This window comes from Columba livia, chromosome 2 (genome assembly GCF_036013475.1).
Source record: "Columba livia isolate bColLiv1 breed racing homer chromosome 2, bColLiv1.pat.W.v2, whole genome shotgun sequence".
Lineage (NCBI taxonomy): Eukaryota > Metazoa > Chordata > Aves > Columbiformes > Columbidae > Columba > Columba livia.
Window position 1 is genome coordinate 132,197,544 of NC_088603.1, and position 21,742 is coordinate 132,219,285.

The 21,742-nt window shown below is 43.1% G+C and overlaps 1 protein-coding gene across 1 annotated transcript in view; it reads left to right on the forward strand.

Moving 5' to 3' along the window:
• Positions 1-8,057: 8,057 nt before the first annotated feature.
• ZBTB10 (zinc finger and BTB domain containing 10) overlaps positions 8,058-21,742 on the forward strand; it is a 28,379-nt gene continuing 14,694 nt past the window's right edge. Inside the window, exons 1-2 of the mRNA XM_005513665.4 lie at positions 8,058-9,325; positions 16,385-17,282. Coding sequence (XP_005513722.3) covers positions 8,399-9,325; positions 16,385-17,282 — 1,825 coding nt within the window. The 5' untranslated portion in view covers positions 8,058-8,398. The remainder of the gene's footprint in view (positions 9,326-16,384; positions 17,283-21,742) is intronic.

Below are 21,742 nucleotides of genomic sequence, written 5' to 3' on the forward strand. Positions count from 1 at the left end.
AATTTGATTGAGTGATTAAAGATATCCTGTACAAACATTTTTAGGAATCACTTGAATTCCTTCTAGCATATAGTCATAATTGTGGCTGCTATATAGAACTGCAGGATTAGCAAACGGTGCCACGATAAATCAGTTTGTGTTGTTTTCTTATTTCCTCCCAAGACAAGGATTCACATTGTTATACAAGGAGGACATTTTAGTAAGCAAAATTTTCAAGTCTCACTCCCATTCACCACTGCATGGACCCAGTTGAGATTCTGTAGCCCATGATAACTGTAATAACTGCTTGGTAATTAATATGAGGATGTTTTAATGGAGGTAGATGCTTTCTACGTACTTTGATAATGTAAGACAAAGAGAGTACCATTGGCCCACTGGCAGTCTTAGAAACTTGAAAAATGTGTAAAATCATATAGAAAAACAAGAGATGGAAAGTTGATATAACAAAGAGAGGGCTAAATTGGATTACCTGAGGTCAGCAGTCACAGGAGGAGGCTGTGACCTGTCTGAACAAGCACTGATCAAAGTCACAGGGAAAGCGCAGTTGCTTGAGCACCCAGAAGAGGATCCTCATTCCCTTCCTGATTGGAGTGTATCTTTCACAGCTGGTCCATTGCACATCAGTCCTACCTGCAGGCTAAAAAATACATGACAACTACGGAGTACCAACAAAAAAACCCCAACAAACCAACCAACATGAAATACCATCACTATACTACATATTCAGTCAGATAAAGGTTGAAATCCAGTGGCTTTCAGAGCTGACCTCCATTCAGAGTAGACAACTAACACAAAGGCACACAAAAGGATCAGAAAGATGTGAAAAAGAAAGACTAACAAATCTTAGTTAGAAACAGGCTACGTTACTTTAAAAGAGGGCTGGAACGAAGCAGAAATGCCTTGCATTTGCTAAGGTTAAACTGGCCCTAACTATAGCCACAGGAATACAGAAGAAAAAAAATCCCTCCATCTCCTGAGTGCTTGGCCCCAAGGACTGAGCAAATTTTCAGCTCCTGCAGCATGCTTCACAGCAGCTCTTTCAGTCCTACTTCAAAAAAAATATATCTCTTTAGCAAAACTCTGTGTCCTTTCTTCATGGAAGCACATGAAAACACACTTATCTAGAGGTAAACACATGTTCAAGTGGTTTGCTGGGAAAAAAAATATTTTTCATTTAGGCTGCAGGTGAGTGACTCAAACAAAAGCGGTGCTGTCAGTGTACAGAAAGAAAAATAAAAGAAACGTCAAAAAACAACTGTGCGAAGCCACAACATTGAGAAGATTGGAATAAGCTGAACTTCTTCCAAAAGCAGCAATATAGTTAGCAGTCATAACAGGTACAACAACAGTGGATAAAGCACAATCCATTAGTAAGGATATCTAGAAGCCCCAATCTGAAAAGACAAGAAAAGACAAGCTAAAGAGATTAGGAAAATACTACAAAGGAGAAGAAAACAGAAAGCAGGAGATAAACTCTAGAGTGCATCTGTCACACAGCAACAGTTTGACGAAGACAGCGGAGGGGATCTGTGAGAAGAAGGAAGAACACATACCCTGGCTGCTCCAGGCAAGGCGATGGTGCAGCTGGAGAAGGTTCTACAAGAGGAAGGACCCACCTGGGAAGACTGGGTGACAGGGACATCTGCTCACAGCCAGGCAGATAAAACTCTTCTCAGAGCCCTGTGTGCAACTGGACCCCTCTAGCTTTATTGAGTAAGGGCAGCCATGCACACAGCGACTGTGAGAAACCTGCAAAGTGGGAACGAAGGCTGGACCCCACCCGTGATGTGAACTTCCCCCAGCAGTGTCACACCAGTGTGAGACACAGCCCCAGAATGGACTGTCCCTTGGCCAAGGGGTAGCAGTGCCACCCTGCACCCAGGGATCCCTGTGCATCTGGCAGAATTTACAGAATTTACACCATTTTGCAGAATAAGAAGGCTTTAACACCTTTAGATGCTTTCAAATTGTTTTGTATTGCCAGAGAGATAGAAAAATACTTAGTATAAAAGAGAATTAAGCCAGGAATGTGTCAGAGAAAAGGCACAGACATGTTTGGGAGAGCTATAACACCCAGAGCGCAGGCAGGACTAAGTCATGCTCTGGCACTCCACTCGCAGACAGGTGTGCCGGTCGGTCACATTATCGTTCTTCCAGTTGTTTCTTAGCGCTCCTCTGCCGAGAGCTTCCACCCCCACAGCTCTGTTGGCAGAAGGAATTAAGTGAGCGCTCCCTCGCGTGCTTCCAACAGTCAGATGGATTAGTCAACCAAGAGGGTTTAAACCAACCTGCTCGCTTTGCCTGGAGCAAAAGAAAGAGCTCTTGAACAAACCCTTTTACCAGCAGCGCTGTGGCAGTAGCAACCGCAGCATCAAAGGGGTAATGTGTAGGTGCAAACTGGCAAAATCTTCAAATGCTGCAGACAGATCTGGAACACCGTGTCTGTCCATAGCTTTACAAGTACACACAAGCTATAGAATCTTACATGCACAACACCTGTCCATGCATTCATTTTATTCTGCAGCAAATACAAAGTTCATGCAATTACGCTGAAAATTCTTCTACCGTGGGCTAAGTTAAGGCATGTTATCTCATACTCGCTGTGTGCTAAGAGTGTGCAAGGGAACAGTTATCAGACAATGGATGCTAAGTTTTAATTCTTGATACCTTCCTAACCTACCTAAGGTCATAAGGTGTGATTGTGAAAAGTTAAATAATTGACCTGAAAAACGTTGTGATTTACCTTTCCAAATGTCAGTTACAAGGTATTCCAAGAGAAATAAGTGCACAAACTCAATCTGAATTCAGTTTACTGAAGAAAAAGCTACTGATTGTAGTCTAAAAATTCTGCTGACACTTTACAAATGTGTGAGTTTCTATTATTGGGAATTACACTTTCAAAAGTCTTCTCTAATTGTAATCTGGAAGCAAGGATTGTGACATGAACAGATATGCCTGTGCCATGTTGGACAGCAATGAAATCTCAGCACACAAACATTCATCCCAAAATGCTCAGTGCTCCTTCGGCAGCTGAACCCCTGCCACCAAGATCTATTTCAGCTGCACCTGAGCACCCAGCACAGGCATCACCTCAGACTAGGGATGGCATCAAGGTTTATGAGCCCTTCCTTAGCTTTGATCACTGTCTTCTCTCCCTACTACTTGTTCTGTGGAGCAGCACAGTTAGTACTATTAATACAAAGTGATGGCTTGTGCTATTTATTTTCTGCTACAATCTAATCTTCCACCTTTGGTATATCAGGACAAATGTGCACTCGTTCCTGCCCCAGTAATAAGGCTGATTCCTACATGCTTACTTTGCTGCATGATCCCCACAGCAGATCAACATATTCTGCAGAGTAATGCTTTTGCTTAAGAGACAAGAGAGCCCTCTCTGCTATCAGTGAATTTTGAGCTTCCAAAGCCCCTCAATAAGCAGGAGCATTTCAACTGAAACTTCATATGCCTAAGAATACAGATTTCTAGTAACACAAAAACCACGCTAGAAAAACTTGAACTATCTTTGAAAAAAGTCTTGAATCTTCTCTATTGAACCAACATCGATCACAGAGATGTGCTGAAGGGATCAGACAACATCCCACTGGTTTCAGAAGCAATCTTGGAAGAGTCGTTCTCATCATGAAAGTGTTTCCTATGTCACAGCAGGAATTTTGGCACACAGATCTTTCCAGATATCACATGCTGTATGACCAGTATTTTGCTGAAAATGCTATGATTGGCATATACAAGTATACACTGGTATACTGACACACGTGCTTTATCAGCAGTATTTTGCTGAAAATGCTATGATTGGTATACACTGTTTTACATATATATAAAATATATTTATATATGATTGGTATACAGTGAGATATATATGTACATGATGTCTCTCCTGGCATGATCTGTTTCTCACTCATTTCTCTAAGAGTTAGATCAGACTTTAGATATTCTCCTCAGCTGCAACACAAAGAGATGCTGGATGTGTGTAACAAGCTACCTGTATGGATAACACACCGTTCCTGATCAACGGGATACTCTACACCAGGCACCACACAAGTATGAGAATTTAATCCTCACAGTCTTGCACAATGGGTTTTATTACCTAAAAGCAAAAGATTCTATTCTTTGTACATGAGCTTGCTATTTGTTCATTGAAACCCTAATCCAGCAGAATATACAAACACAGGTTTAAATGTTTTGATGGAATGAGCTTGAAGTAGTATTAAATATAGACTTGATTAGTGATGATGTTCACCCACAGAGGAGCTTTATAAGCCATTCTTCCCAGATATACATACAGCTGGCATGACAAACAGGATTTTATGTGATGTTCACTCCCTTTCACAGCATTATGCCCATTTAAATATTTTTAAATATTGGACTTTTAGATCCTGGAAAACAAAAATAAGTGACAACTGATGCCCTCCTAGGGTGTCTCCCTTGCACAAAGTACTACCAGTAACTGGCATCTGCATAGTTTAGATTTGGGTTATTCTAGATTTGAAGCAAAATGCCATACTGCAGCAGTGTATATATCATGATGCATTGATTATTAATTCCGCTCTTTCATGTGAGGGACTAACTTTTCTTTTGCAGGAAGCCAAATCAGTTTATGATTCTTTCCCAATGAGCTGTGAGAGATTGTTGTGTCTGTAACATACAGGAAAGCAGCAGAAAGAACCAAAAGATTTTCAGAGAAATAAGGAAGCTGCATGTTTGTCGAGGGTTTAGATTGCGGGGTGACAATAAGACCCTGGCAGATGTATTGTTAACCTCCTCTCTCCCCACTTCCACCTTTTGCCCCTCCCTCTCCCCCCTTCCCACTCAGGACAGGCGATCGGGAGGGAAAGAAGGACAGAGAGAAGAGAGTTGGAAAAAATTAGAGATGTTTTACTAATGCTACTAATAAGAACAGAGAAAATAATGCAAAATTTACAAAACCAATCTTGAAAGTCTCAGCAACTGCAGAGCCGGCACCCAAAGTCCTGGATTGGACTCTGCAGCCAACCGGAGCTGGATTCAGTCTGTCATTAGCCCTCAGTTCACAGGGACGACTAGCAAGGTCCTTTCCTAATGTCGGCCATAAGCAGAAGGGAAAAGGGAAAGAAGAAAAGGGGCAAGATCCTCGTGATCTCCCACTTTTATATGAAGTATTCAGGTGAATGGAATGTTATGCACAGTTGGTCAGTTTCTTGGTCACCGGTTTCTCGTCACCCCTCTAGCGAGATGTCCATCCGTGCTTATCAATAAGTTTGCATTCCATTGCTAGGTTTACCAAAACATGTGTCTGGTTCTCCAGGAAAATGCAGTTAATATGAAGGCTTTAGCTGACAGGCAAAATCACTAAAAGAGAAACTTGTTTTTAACAAAACCAGGACAATGTTGTATTTGGAGACTTAGATTTCAGAGTGAACAAAACAATATTTGCTATCTACAGGACTGGGATGGTTAACCACTGGAGATAGGAACTTCAGCAGTAAACAACGACTTGAGAGAGAGTATTGGTGAAAAAGGTATATTAAAGAATTACCATGAGGTATACATAAGTGATTTTTTTCAACTATGAATCTTAGCATGCAGGTTTGTCAGGGGAACTGAAAACCAATGATGAATAAACGGCAAATTACTGTTTCTACAAAATAAATATATTTTTGCTACAGCATCTTAGGATGCTTTTTGAAATAGTCCCATCACAAATATAAAACCTCATGTACAACGAAGCAGTGTGAAAACAAGAATTTTTGCGATGAAGATTAAGCTGTTTCAACATCTTTGCAAATTACTCAGTGACAAAAAAAGTGTCTGGGGAGACGTGTGTCCATGAAGACACTCAGTAAAATGGAATTATCAAATAGACCAATACAACCTCAATTCTGCTGTGAGAGAGCCATTACAGAGCAATTAAATTAGCCAAAATAATTTGGTTAAGTTCCCTTTGTTGAGTGCACTGTGCAGGAGTGGAAGCCCTTGTAGCAAACTGACGAAGCGAAAGTGTGGGGAGCGGATTTGGGAGGAACTATTACCAAAGGTCTTCTCAGCAAACAGTCCAGGAAAGTCCGAGACGTTGTTCCTGAGCAACCAATTGTGACTTCGAGGTTGGCTCTGCTTTGAACTCAGTGAACTCCAGAGGTTTCCTCCAATCTAAATTACTTTATGATTCTCTATCGATACATTAGCACTCAAGGTTACCTGCTGCAATCAAATGACACTTCTTTGCGTTCCATAACAGGAGACCTATGGCTCACTATCTTACTGTCCCTCCTATGTATCTTATCCCAGTTCATTCCAGGACATCCACCGGGTAGGTTTCTTTTAAAAGAACAGTCCTGGGTGCAGGTTACATTCCCTGAGATTACAAGAAGTGTGCTCCATAAATGTGAATCCCAGGAGGTATTCTTAAATTAAACTTTCTGTATACTCTTAATGCAATCTGCACCAATTGAAACATACAGTGGGAAATAATCCACAACATCGAATGTCTTTCTTTATACGCAATATAAAATAGGTAAGCAATTCTACCGTAGGTAAGTGCTGAGGCGTGCTGCCGAATGCTGCCAGGCAAAGATCGAGCACCACGGGAATGCAAAAACACCGATACACCACAAAGCCCAAAAGTTTATGAAATACGCATCAGGTTTGCATTTTACGGAGGCTGTGTCATGGGAACCCTTTGCTTTGACGGACCCAGATCTGAATCGCTACCTCCACCCTCCCACCAGGCACAGCAAATTTCAGAATCCTTCAATTCCCATCACTCTTCTTCCACCTTGCCTAAATTCAGACCATCTTTGCTCCTCTCCTGGAAATGCTGCCTTTTAGAGTTTATCTGTTTCTCCACAACCAACTTAACTCTCCCTCTCCAAATTTTAGAAAGATTTTTGCAAGCTAATCTTCCACCAAACATGTCCTTTTCCCAAATAAGTCCTTCGAAGGATGAAAGAATTCTTGCTTACAGCATTATTTACAGCATTTTTATAGTATTCTTGCAAACCCTTCTCAAAAGATGAAGACAGCTCTCCCCAATCCCTGCATGTTTCCAACTCAAGATATGGAGGAATCTTTTTCACTACTGAATGTATCTGCATGACACCACGGTGACAGCAACACACATCCATCTGGAAGACTCTCTGACACTTTTTGTTATCTGTTGTACTGGGTCTGGCTGGGATGGAGTCAACGTTCTTCTCAGCAGGTCGCACAGGGCTGTGGTTTAGATTTGCGCGGAATGGTGTTTGCAGAGCATGAAAGCCTTTTCTGTTTCTTACCCTGCCCCCCCAGGGAACAGATCGGGGTGCTGAAGAGGCTAGGAGGTGACACAGCTGGGCAGACGGCCTGAACTCACCAAAGAGATGGTCCATGCTGTGTAACACCAGCTCCACAGCCGAGCAGAGGGTTGAGGGCAGTTAACCGTCTCCTTATCAGGAACTGGCTGGGCACCGATCTACCCGTGGGGGGTGCAGAGCAATCGCCTCAGCATCACTTGCCCCGTTTTCCTTCTTTCTTCTCCTACGTCTTCCCTTATTAAACCATTTTTCATCTCGATGTACCCATCTTTTTGGCTTCTCCTGTCCTGCTCCCGGTGCGGCTGGCGGAGAGGCAAGCGCGGGAGTGCCGCGGTGCTGCTCCCGCCCGCCGCGGTCATCCCGCGGCTCCGGTCCCGGTCCCGGTGCCGGTCCCGCCCTGCGCCTCGAGCCTTCGCCCCGCGGAGGGACCCGCCCCGCCGGCACGTGCGGGCCGGCCACAAGCCGCGCGCGCCGCCCGGCAGCCCGCGCCTGCGCCGCGCCGCGCCTAACGGTACCGCCGCGCCCGGCCGCCCCGGGAGACGCCGCCGCGCCGCTGCCGCCGCTCGTCCCGCCGGACCCGCGGGGTCCCGCTGCGCGTGCGCGGGGCAGCGGAGGGAGGGGACGGAGGGGGAACGGCGGCCCCTCGCGGAGGGGGTCGCTCCCCCCCCTCCCCGGCCGTGTGACGGGCGAAGCGGGGCGGGGCGCGCGCGGCGGGGCGGGCGGGCGGCGCAGGGGCGCGTGACGCGCCCCAGCTGTCGCGCCCGCCCCGCCGGCCCCCCGCCTGCCCGCCCCCCGCTCGCGCTCCCCCTCCCCTGCGGTGGCTCTCCCGGTGCATTGTGGGAGCAGTCCGTTGTTCATTTGCCATTCGACCTGATCCGGGGCCTGTCGGGACGGAAGCGCCGCCGAGCCGGATCCATTGTGGGGAGCCCGCGGCGCTGATCTAGGCCGGAGCCGCGGCGGGGGGAGCGGCCGGACTTGGTTTCTCGCGGCCGCCACCCCCGCCCTTCCCGCACGGCAGCCGGCGCCTCCTTCCTCGTTCCCGGGGGCAGAGCCCTCGGCCGGGCGGGGAGCGGCGGGCCAGGGGGGCGAGGCGGGCGGGGGGCGCGCGCGCCATGTTCGCGGAGATGAACCGGCGGACGCTGGCGTTCCGGGGCGGCGGCCTGGCCACCGCCACCGCCGCGGCGGCCGGCGGCGCGGCCGAGGCCTGGGAGCGGCAGGACCCCGAGCCGCTGAACGGGCGCGGGGCGGACGAGGAAGTGGAGCTGGAGGGGCTGGAGGCCGAGGAGCTGGAGGCCGCCGCCGACGACAAGGAGCTGCTGCTGCCTCAGGACGCCGTGTCGCCCCCCGCCGCGGGCCCCACGTTCGCCGAGAGAAACCGCCGGACACTGGCCTTTCGGGGCGGCGGGGGGCTGCTCGCCGCCCCCGCCGCCGCCAACAATGGCTGTGAGGCCTCGGCCTGGCCGCGGAAGCACTTCAATGGGCGGGGGGCGGACGAGGAGATGGAGCTGGAGGGCGCGGAGGGCCTGGAGCCGGAGGGCCTGCTGGAGGGGAAGGAGCTGGTCCAGGACGGGGGCTCCCTGAGCGACAGCAGCGACGAGGAGGACGGCGAAGGGGGCAGCCTGGGCGACGGCAGCGGCGCCGAGGGCGGCAGCTGCAGCAGCAGCAGGCGGTCGGGGGGCGACGGAGGGGACGAGGCGGAGGGCAGCAGCGTGGGCGCGGGGGAGGGGGAGAGCGTCAAGCATTTCCCGCTAGCCCGGCCTAAGTCGCTGCTGCAGAAGCTGCACATCTCCTTCCAGGGCTCCTGGCTCAAGGAGTTCCCATGGCTCTACTACTGCCAGGAGACCGGCCTCATGTCGTGCGCCTGGTGCACCGCCGCGGCGGCCGCCGCCGCCCCGCCCGAGCTCATCATAGCCGGCGGGGCCCTGCCCGGCGGGCACGACGAGCTCTGCAAGGGCACCCGCAACTACAAGCGGGCCCTGCTGCTGCGGCATCACCTCTCCGCCGAGCATCGCCTGAACGAGCCCGCCAGCGCCGAGCAGGTAGGGGATGCGGGGCGGCGGTGGGTGGGGGAGAGGCCGGCCCCTTCTCTTGTATAGTTACTTTATTTGCCCACGTGTGTTAATTTTAAAAGGCTTCCCGTGATGTGGTTGCCCGGCGGGCTGGGCTTGCAGAGCTGCTCTCGCCCGCCGTGTCTGCAGAGAGTGCCGTTTCCCGTGCGGGCCGGCTCTCCCGCTGGGTCCGGGCAGCTCAACGCTGTCCGACCCGCTGTCGTGGGGCCCGGGAGCTTTTGCACCCATGGTTGCGTGTGGCTGTACCTGGTGAACGTGCCCTCGCCGTTCGGACGTGACGGCTGCCGTTTTCATTAGTTTATTTGGTTATCTCGTGAAGATAAAGCGGCGGTGTGGGAAAAAGTTGCGTATGCGTGCCAGTGTTGCTGCACTGATTTAAAAGCACTCGTTACAACTTCCTCCTGCGGTACTGGGGAAGGGAGGGTAGTGTCCGGCTAACGACTTCGTGTGAACTGGTGCTTGCCAGCGTGAAATTAGAATTACTCTGCTGTTGTTAACGGTATGGTCCCTGTGCAGTAATCGGATAACTCTCTAGCCGAAACATTCTCAGTTGAATCTTTTTTTTTTTTCCCCGATTGTGTTGCTTTAGATTGAGCTACTGAGCAAGAAGTCTGCAATTGCTTGGTGTATGTTTGAGATAAACATGTGGTTTCCTGAAAGCCATGTTAATATGCCAGCTCTCCTCTAATGCTTTAGGAGTAGTGAAACTCTTCATGTTCTCTGCTTAAAGTTATTGTGTTTCTTAGCTGCTCTTATGAACAAGACAGTGCTAACTCTAGAACATACGTGGATGAAAAGCTCTTCGGGAATGCTCACGTTGAATCACCAGCCTTCTGCAGCTTTTCCCCGTAAGGATGTCTGCGCTGCGAAACTTCACTTGGATTGCCTGGCTGGTGATTAGCTTGTTTCCGCTGGCAAGTCTGTGTCCTTCAGGTTAGGCTAGTGCTTGAACTGTTGGGCTGAAATCGAGCTGTTAGCTGGCATTGATCCCTGATCACCCTCTTTTCACTATTCAGAGCTCAATTAAAACACCCACCTTGGTTGTATACATGTATCTGGAGTCCAAATTGTAGTGCAATACTGAAATTTGGCTTATTGGTTGAATACTTTAAGCAGCTCAGGGTACCTTGGACAAGAGCTGCTATTCTGATGTTAGGGTATAAGGATGACACGTAAAATGTTAGAGTAATGTAGGTTTTTCTTGGAGCTAGTTGAAAAAGGAATGCAAGTTTTATGGGAAACTACTGCAGTATCACAAGGAAAACCTTATGCTGCATAAATATCAGTTATCTAAAATATTTTGTTTGGATTTATAAATGCAATGTCCGCCTTCAAGATGACTAATACTATCTTTTCAGTAAGTGTTTTTCTAAGGCAACTACTGTTACAGACACCTTATGGCCGTAGGTCATCAGTTTCCTCCCATCTGGGATTTGCTATGCACTCTGCAGTATCTTAGCCCAACTTGCCTTAAATAACTTGGTTTTGATTTTGAAGCTTTTATTTTTAATTTCTCTTATCTTTGACTATGTTCTTTTTGTTTAATGTTATTGCAGTATATTCCTTAACATCTTGTTGCCTAGTTTCTAACTTTGAGTTGTGAATGATAACTCTGTGAAGGTATGTCCTGTCACTGTGTAACCTCCAGTGTCAGTAGATGTTCCTAATTTGTGCCACACTTGGAAGTTTCTCTCTCTCCCATTAAGCCATGTGTAAATAAAATGTATTCCAAGCAGTTTTTCCTACTAAACTTACTAGTTTTTTCTTTCTGTTGTCTTATTCCCGGTCTCACCTTACTGTCATAAGACTATTTAATACTATGAGGGTGGAAGTGGGGACAGAGTATTTGCTTTCATGTCAGAGTAGCCTAAAAGTTAATATAAGCGTTGATTTGAAGATTAACCTTTCATTGTCATGGGAATTTTTATAAAAGTGAGTTTCTGATTTTATACCATTGATAGTTTAAGAAAAAACATTTGTAGTAATTGTAATAATAAATGAAACAGTAGGATACATGAGATATGTCTGGCTCTTTTGTACTATGCTAGAGATACAGAAGCTTACTTTGTCCAGACTTTAAGGGGGCTGTACAGAGATTGGCATTTTCAAGTGGAAAACAGTGCTGGATAGATCTTTTGTGCAATTACATTTCAGTTTAGAATTTCTCATGAGGGAAGGAATTGCAGTTTTTCAAGAGTTAGTGTAGTTTTGTGTGTTGTGCACTTTATCACAAATCTGATTAAGAATATTTTTCTTTCTGTTTTTATGTTTAATTTCCGTATCCTTTCACACTTTTAATAACACTTGAATTTCTCTTGATACATACGTTTAAATTAATACCGAAACAAGAGCCCTGTTTTTTTCTGAGTGCCATAATACCAGATACTTAGAACAAAAGCAGGTAATTTGTAGCCTGACCATATTTCCAACATACATAATGAGGCAGCAAAGCTGTTTAGATTTAATGAAACTTGAGAGAGATCTTTCAGCCTTTGTCTTAGAGACAACACACGTGTATCCTTGACTTGACAAGCTTCAACTGCAGGGCATGTTTAGCAGCTGTTAATAAACATATGGCAGAGTGCCACTGTTCAAGTGCGAAAAGGAAACTGTAGGCGTTAAGACAGTAAAGCAGTGTAAGTTTCTGTAGGTCTGTTGGCTATTACACTCATGAAGAAATGAGTGATGATTTCAGTTTATTTTTGGGATACATTTAATTAGGAATGCCAAAATACATTGCAAGTGGTTGCAGCTGCTGTTAATGCAAGGGTGCTGAGCTGTCAGTTGGTGCTTCTTTCTAAGACAAAAATCTTGACTCCTTTTCTTTCTCTTCTAGTTTTTGAAATAATCTGTCTCCATATTAAAACTCAAGGAAATATATAATCAGCCTGCAACTACCTTATATATTTTATTTTTTTTTTAAATAATCAGGCTATTGTGTTGCCAAAATCTTAAGAAATAAACACTTACTGGGAAATCACTGCAAAATATTTTAATTCTGTGATGAATTTAGATCCATGAGATGCAGATTTATTGGCTGCTGGGGGTTCCTTCCCTCAAAGCTGCTGCTTAATACATTTTCTCTCTGGACATAATTTGAAGCTGAACTTTGGAATTACTGCCAGAAAAGCTTTCTTCAGCCTAACAGGCATGTTGGTTTAAAGCAGAAGCTCTCCAAAAGGACGAAGGCCTTTGATGTGTTATTTTTTCATGTGAACTGTAATTGTTTGCTTTGTGCGAGTGGTGATGAATAGAAGTCGTGCTTCAGATGTAAGAATTACATTATAGTGTTCTAAGTTAACTTCTTGAATTACTTTTAGGAGAGCAAAAGAGTTGAGGAAGTCGAGCCTTCAGAGTAAGGACTTCCATTTACTGTATTTTTTTATAGCATTTTTACCAGACCTTGAACTACTTGATTAGGTATTATGCACTTAATGAAACAGTTTTAAATTGCTGAGTTTTCTGTGGGTGATTCTATGGCATGTAAAATAGCAGCAGAGCATCATATGTGCAGCTGATAGGACAATCTTTTGAGATAATTTTCTTCTGTAGCTGCATGTGCTTAAGAAGTTCCTGATAGCTCACTTTTGTTAGAGAATCCATTTTCCAGGGTAAGAATTAATTTGGGGACGTACGGAAACTGCTGTAGAGTATGGTGTGGTAAGGGGAAGGGATTACAAAAATGTGGCATAACTACTTTTCATATATGTACAGCTGAAATGGAATCCATGGTTAGATTGGTTTGGGTTTGGTTTGGTTTGTTTTTTCTTCTTCCTCCCCCTCACTGTTCTAGCTCCCAGGAGACAGAGTATGCTGATGGCCCAGAAGGAAAAAGAAAAGCAAGTTTCTAGTAGCAGTTTTTGGTCATCTGTTTCTGTTCCTATTAGCTTTTAGGCAAGTTTAATTAGTGCATTATACATATGAAACAGCAATTTATTTTGGGGTTTGTTCAGATTAGTCTAATTGAAACTGAGCACAATATTGGTTTCCTTGAGTAGTCTCTGTTCTGTTATATCACTTTTTAATCTCACCTAGAGAGAGAAAGCTTTTCAGCCATACAATGCTGTAGATTCCACAAGTAAAACTGAAACGGTCCTGATTTTTATTCTAGATTTCTTATCAGGTTTTATTAAAGGAGAAGTTGGTTTGCTCTTGTAACTTAAGTAATGGGGATATTTGGTCTGTATTCTGAAAATGTAATTGACATCTAATCAAACATCATTACTTTGTGGTTCTCATCACAAAAACAGTACTCTTATGATGATGTGCCACGAGCATGACATAACAGAAGCTAAAACTTTTTAAAATTTTTTCTGTAAGGATTTTCTGCACCTTACCTCCTATGGAACTCTGAACTTTTTCAGTACAAAGGGGAGATGTTTAAAACTTTTCAAGGTGTATTTTTTTTTTTCTCACGGCAAATGTTAATTCTACTTGCCACACTTGGTTTACATAGGCTTGATAACTGTTCAGATGCCAGGGCTTTTGTTTCATTTGAGGTATGGCATTAGGGTTAGCTACTTCCATAGCAGCAGTTGTTTCCAGTATTACAGATTTAAAAATCTTTCTGCACCCGTTCTCTTTTCCCCCAACACATGACCCTATAGCTTAGACGTTTCTTGCATAATGTTTCATATTTTCACTCAGTCTTCTGGTCTTTTCACAGTGGAGACTTTGGTCTTGTGTTTCTGTAGCATGTTTGTGATCCGCACCTCACTTTTACCATGTTTTCTTAGAAAAAAAATATTGTAAATCTTGATTATTTTTATCAGCTTTATTGAATGCATCCACATGCTCAGTTAAAATGTACTCTGTCTCCATTCTTTAATCAGACGTTTGTAAAAAGAAAATTATCACTGCAGATTACTTTTGAATTTTATGTGGTGTTTAACGTGTTCTGGAGAGAACTAAATTGTCAGCTATCATAGCACCTACCTAACAGTGACTGTGTGAGATGTGACTGATGACTGACTTTGTTTGGAGCAACAACACTTTAGGGTATGATAATTCTCATCTTAATCTCATCCAAAATCAGTGTAATTGGTGTTTTGAAACTGTGCAGTGCCTTGTTGCTGGAGTGATGGAAAACTAGTCCAGATCCGAAATCCACTGAGAATTTAAAGAATGGTAGACTTAGTTGTCACTGATTGTACTTTCTATTTCAGAGTTCTGATCTGAGGGAGTACTTGGGTATGCCAGAGAGCACACAGGAAAAATTAAGCTGAGGTTGGACAAAGATCTGTTGCTTGTTTTCATATAAAAGCCCAAATGCTTTTATTTCTACTTCTTCTTTTCACTGAAGTGTTCTTCTGAGAAGGGTAGAAATTTAGAAGCAACTTGAATGTGACAACAAACTGAAATTTCTCTACAGGAGATGCTGAAGTGGTGCAGTTTCTATTTTGGTTATGCTGGGCATTATTTGCTACTTAGGGGTGTAAATACCGTTTCAGAGGATGTAGTTGCAGCCTTAGTTGTCATCCCAGTAATCCACGCTGGGATTTATAACTCGAGGTGAATACTGATTTAATGCACTAATTCCTGTGTGGTAGATAGTGATTGTTTTTCATATAGCTGGTTTCTGTCATAGTCCCAAATTAAGAGTAGTACTTTTCTGCAACATATACTTTAGCCCAGTATAGATCACGTGCTCATGACAGCATTAATGTTACCTTGTTAATGCTGATTTAGACCTGTAATGTTGAGGCAGTTGAGCTTCAGTGATACCTCTAGCCCCCCAGTCTGTAAATGGTTTGAGAAAATAAGAGAAAATAGTGACATACATAATTTGCAAAATCTCATCTCTTATCCTAAACCATATCAGAGCCAGACAGTTTTGAACTGTCCTTGTTCGCTAGGGAAGAAGAGTGTCTTAGAGATCCAGTGTAAAGCAGACTCTCTGTCATTGCTGCTCTTGATGGCAGCACATATCAGTCAATATGGTCTCAAATATGCCAGTCTGTGGTGTTTTCTGCTTTGTTCTAGATGCTGCTTTGTAGCAGCTCTGAATCATCGTTGTCTGAACATCACTTATAAATTTTCTAAATGCTCTAAAATCCAGTTCAGATCTCTTGTTACTTATCAGCCTCTCACTGTCTGATCTAATCTTCACTAACAACTAGTTTCTTGATGTTGGATTGTCTGATACTATTTTTAGCAAAATTTTCAAGCCATGTTTCAGATCACATCTTAAGAAGATTGTAGGAAGATGCTTAAGTACATATTGTCTGTATAATAAGTATGTACCAGTTAAAGGTGCTGCTGCTAGAAAGTTTCAGTGAAGCTTGTTTCAAGAAAGTCTTGGTTAAATAACATAATGGAAGCTTAAGTTTTGGCCACCTGCAGTATTCTGTCTGCCTGTAATGTAGTACAGCTATTCTAAGGCTGTCACAGTTAGAAAATAAAGAATAAATGCCTAATTTGTAGAACTGTATAAGAAAAATATCTGCTATTTGAAGCACTTCAGTGATATGTTTTCTAAAGAAAACACTAAGACTTAGATTGGGAGATACAGACCTAAGCTTCATGTATTCATCTCTCAGCATAAGAAAATGTTGAATCAGTTGTCAGGGTTCTATATACCCGTTGAAGTGGAGGTTTCTAGGGAGAAACAAGGGTTTGGATATGTGAGAACCATCTAGTTAAATCTTTGGATAGAGAGACTCCTGAATCTTTAATATATGGGGGTTAAGAACAACAAGTGCTTCACACTCAACTAAATATTTTTTTTTTTTTTTTTTTTTTTTTTAACAATTGGCTGAAATTTCCTTTGCGCTTGAGGCAATTCCGCTAGTTCTGGTGTTCCGAGTTTGGAGGTGGGAGGGTGCAGAATGAGATTGTGATTCTTAGTTTTCAGAAATACTTTTCAAAATTAGTTATTCCAGCCTGTCTTTATGACCAAGAACATAAATAAAAGAAGTTTAAATAACATTATCTTCTTAAGTTTATTTTCATATACCTGTTATAGTCTTGGAGGACTAAGGAGTGCATTCACTAAGAGCTAATTATGGTTGTGGTTTTTTTTAATTGCAGGAGTCAGAGCTACCATCAGAACTGAATAATGAAGGATACTGTGATTTTAACAGCAGGCCAAATGAGAACTCTTACTGCTATCAGCTTCTGCAAGAGCTGAACGAGCAGAGGAAGAAAGGCATTCTTTGTGATGTTAATATTGTGGTGAGCGGGAGGGTCTTCAGAGCTCACAAGAACATCCTGGTTGCAGGCAGCCGCTTCTTTAAGACTCTGTATTGCTTTACAAACAAAGAAAACCGTAACCAAACCACTGTTACCTATTTAGACGTTGTTGCTGTTCAAGGATTTTCTGTCATCTTGGACTTCTTATATTCTGGTAACCTCGTGCTTACGAGCCAAAATGCCATTGAAGTGATGTCAGTGGCCAGCTACCTTCAGATGACGGAAGTTGTCCAGTCCTGCCGCAACTTCATTAAAGATGCCTTAAACATAAGTATAAAATCGGAAGCTCCAGAGACCGTTGTAGTGGATTACAACAGAAGATCTGTTAGTAGGGATGGTTTGTCTCCAAGGGATCAGAAAGTTGCCAGTTTCTGGGCAACGCGAAACCTTACCAACTTGGCAAGTAGCATAAAAACTGAGAATGATGGTTACTCTATCGATGAGGGCCAGATGGAAAGCTACCAAATGAATGACTGCAGTTGGGTCCAGGACAGCTCACCTGAAATGGCTGAAAATGAATCTCAAGGTGAGGGAAAAGTTTTCGTATGGAATGACATGGGAGGACAGGGACAATCAGTTCAAGATCCTGGAAAAGCAAGAAGGAAAAACCAAACTGCAAAGAGATTTATTTATAATATACCACCTAATACTGAGGAGAACTCAGAAGATTGCTCGGTGTTGCAACCGTCAGTCCCATACCCAGAAGAAGATTTGTCGTTTATTAAAGAAGAAGCAGGTAAGTATTGCTTAATGTCAGCCATGTCATTTGAAAACTAAACTATTGAATAAAGTATGCGAGAGTGTAATTTTTATAAACAGATGGTGGATAGGATGTTTTAGTGAAGTCAGCACACCAATCAGGTCACCAAATCAGTAATCTGGTTTTCCACCTTGGCTGGAGAAAGGAATGACAGTGCTGTGCCATGTGGTATGTAACATGCTCTTTGCATTTAGCACTTGAGTTGGGGATCCTCACCAGCTGGTAGCAACTAAAACTACTATATTTACATTTAATCTGTAGCTACTATTAGGCACAAAATCAAGGAGTGATAACTGGTGGTTAATGATGTTAGCTAGTTGTAGAGAGTGAAAGGGCCTTTATTTTTCCCTTCCCTACACTAGCAGAAGATTTTTGTAGCAATCTCCCTCACTCATGTCTCCAGAAGCAGAAGTCAGCTTTCTGCTGCTGTTTATTGTAGGGGTATGTGGGAAGCTACAAAATGGAGTAATTCTGGCTGGTATAATAGAAACTCATGAAGCAGATTTGTTATACAGATGGGTAAGAGATGCCACAATGACATAGGGTAGAGGGAGTATCTTCTTGTTGAACTATTCTTTAAGCAAATCTTGAGAATGACTGAATTAATAGGATTTTTTCCTTAAGGACCTATGGTTAATGTAAATGCTAGAATAAGGTTAAATATCTGTTTGCTAAACAAATATGGTCCCACAAAAAATTATAAGCACTGTTCACAATGTAATTGGGATTTGGGGAAATACAATTAACTTCACTTTTTTTGGTTATACTATATGAATAGTTTGAAGTATATATTTGAAATGCTGCCACTTACCTCTATCTGTTTTGGATGAATTAGGAGTTTTGAGAACTCACCCCAATTTAGGAGTCCTGTTAAAGGTGGATTTGAGACATAGCTGGAACCAAGTTCTTTAGATGTATCTGTTTCTAAAGCATTTAAAAATGTATGCCACCTTCAAACATTAAGGGACTGTGGATATTCTCCGCTTCCCAGGTTCAAGAGGTAGAATTAAGAGGGAAGTTTAAAAAAAAAAATAGTAATTTCCACCTGTGGGTATAGACTATTTCCAGATAGTTTTGTATTCCAGTGACAGAAGAGAGATCTGAGAGCAACCTGAGTTCTGGGAGAGTCTGGGAACCTGTGTTTACTCTGGCGGCAGGAAGGATGCCTTAGGTTCCCTCCCACCCCCAGACGTGTTTACAAACACGGCTGACAAACCCCGGAGAGCAGCAGTCCGGCAGGGGGCGCTGTGCGGGCAGGTTCCGTGTCCCCGTGGGTTCCAGGGCCCCGTGGGACAACAGCAGCAGCTCTGGAGAAGCGGCCGTGATGCGGAGCTGACATTCCTTCTGTAGATGCCTCAGGGGCTGTGCTTATCTCTAGTCTTCATCTCTGAACTCCAGCTTTGCAATTCAGCTTGGGAGTGTGCTCGTGTGGATTTCCTCATATTCTCTTACTGTCTAAGCTTTCTTAGACTGCACAGGGTTTCTTCTGGCTGAAATGAAAGTAGAAGCTGTGTTTCTGAAACGTGCCTGTTCCTTGCCAACTGCCGAGTGGCCATGGGCACACAGCACAGGGTTAGATGTAGCCTTTCAGCACCTTGAGATATGTACAATGGGGATGGTGAGTCCTCAGCAGCTACACAACAAATCTGTGTTGGGATACACTACTTGCTAATATGTACTTAGTTGCAGCAGCATGAAAAAGGGCAGCAGAGGGTCTAGAGCAGGAGCTGAGGACCTGTATATAATTGTACAAAAATCAAATTTCTGACACAATTTAGTATGTGATTTCTGTTTCTGATTTATGTGGTGCAGATATTCAAACTCTTTTACTGTTGGAAGTATGAACAGAGAATATGTCTACTAAATTATGTCCCCAGCAACAGAAATGAATACTTGTTTATGTTCTGTAGAATTTGAATATCTGCTGTGGAGCTTTCTTGAAGAAATAATGGAGGATATGGGCAGTGTAGTAATGATTAAATAAGTTGAGTCCTTGTTCATTTTTTTGGACAGAAGCACCAAGGTTTCCAGTAACTTGTTGTGCTAAAGAATTAAATTACAAAATACGTTCATGCAACATCTTGATGAAAAAAGCTATGTTAGAGTCTAGGGGCACACTGAATTTGTGCTCTGTCTGTCTGAAACCATTGAAAATTCTGTGATGGGGGGTTGGTGGTATTTTATTGAACTATAAAATAATGTCATCTAATTATCTCTTTGGTGCTTTCAGAGCACAACATAAGTGATCCCAAGTAAATAATTACATTTTCTGTCCCTGGTAGAACTATTTTGGAAGCAATGTCTATTAAGACCTTTACTTTCATGAAGTTTTTTATGTGCATTCACACTGTTTGAAACAAGGGCAGATATTGGAAGCAGGGCTTCATATAGCTTACTTCCGCCCATAGCTTGTGCTTCAGCATTTGTTGGCTTTTCCTTACTGCTGGCTAGCTTTTGCTTTGCTCTGTAGGTAAATTCCACTCTTAAACATTGTTCTTCCATTTTTTCCCTCTGTGCCCAAAGAAAGGCGGAAGGGGAAGGAATGGAGAATTGGAAGAATGACAAGAATGAATTGTAGAGTAACCTGCAGGTTATAATGTAACTACTTAGTTGTGGATTAAATTTCTTGAGGAGATGAAGAACTATAAAAAATAATAGGCACTGAGAGTTAAAAATGCATAAGGAAATGTCTTCTGGAATAGATGTGAGACAATGCTGTGAGAAGAAAAAAGGAAGAAGAGTAAATTCTTATGACAAAAGCTAAGGAGTGGGATGTCTCTTTGGTTGCTAGAAGAGAATGAGCTACTACTATTACACTTTGTCATGTGCTGACGGTGATAACCAACACCGGCTGTGGTCATGAGATGTCCAGTTACATGCAAAGTGAGTTGCTGTGTGCTTGATTATGGTTTTGGGTTGTCTGGTGTTTTCGTGAGGAGAAAGAAATACCATAGATATGATGGAAGGGGAACCTACTTAAGAACACTTCTCTCACTACAAAAATATACCCTGAAAGCCACTACCTTGAATTCTATAGTGAATGGACTTTCCACTTGGGTATTGCTAGGTAAGTGTTCTGGTTTTGCTGGGATCAGTTTGAGTATTAGCTAATCAACAACAAAAGCTTTCTGAACCATCTGCTACCCCCTTGTCCCAGTAAAGCAAACATGTCAAACTGCTCTTTGCTGGACGTGAGTTTTCCTACAGGTATTCTTACTAAAGCTTTCAAGCTTTCTGCAGTTGTGGTTATATTAACTGAAGTATCTGTGTTTCTTCACACTCAATGTTACTGTGTCTCTTACTATTTTTCTTTCTAGTTGATAATTTTCTAAAAAATGTCTTTACTGTTTACAGCCATGGTGCATGTGACAATTAACCATTTACCATAGTGAAAATAACAGTGCAGTCAATTAGCATCTTAGTCAGTTTCTGGTTCATAAAAGCTCAGTGATTCTAATTCATTATATTCCTAATGTTTGTTCATAGGGGTATTTTTTTGTAAAATTTATCGCTTCTTGAATTTGTTTTTCATTTGGGGCTGGCTTTTGTAGTGCAAGTGTTATATCCTCAGGCTTCAGAACACAAGTGTGAAGTATTGTTTATGCTTTCCAGGGCTGACCATGTTGATTCTTAGAGAGACTTGTATGTAATATCCTGATAGCTTTATGAAGCTACCACTGGATTATTTGTTACCATTATTTTCCAGCTAGATATTGCTGTGTCGTATATTGTGTTGGTTGTGAGGGAGAGGATAACAAGGCCAGGATGAAACTAGCCCTTTTGTGGAACAAGACGTTTTCTGGATGATTTTGTAGGGGTTCTTAAGGAATTTAATGCAGCTTGCCAAAGAAGCAGTTACTTTTTGGAAGGATACAAGCAGCAGCTAAACCTGCTTTAGAAAATGTGGTGCTGGCCCACAGTTTTCCTCATGATGTATGGGAGCAGCATAAAACAACTTGATCAAGACTTTAACAATAAAGACAGGTAACTTTGACGAAATCAAGATTGATGGACTTGTCTGGGCATGTATATATTTCTTGTAGGGGTGACCCTTCACTTGACTGAGTTACGGAAGAAAAAACAAAAAGTAGTATAAGAAAATTAAGCTGTTTTTTTTTCCTACTCTTCCATGGTAGTATGAGTCTCAGATCTTTCTTGGATCTCCAGCTGACACCCTGATTGAAAGATTTAAATTGTTTAGTGGACCTTTAACTGCTTTATTTGCCCCAGTCTCTATGAAACCTGGTATTGAAGACCCCACAGGTTTTTAGCAGTCATATAACGAGAGTATAACATCTAAGGGTTGACCTGTTTCCTATTTGTTAAATTTACCTCTCCTCAGGATGATTCTGGAGACAAAGTAGATCCTCTCATTCTTGTGGTGTGGTCAGCCACTGACCTTGCAACTTTAAGGTGTTCTGCATATTACTGTTGTG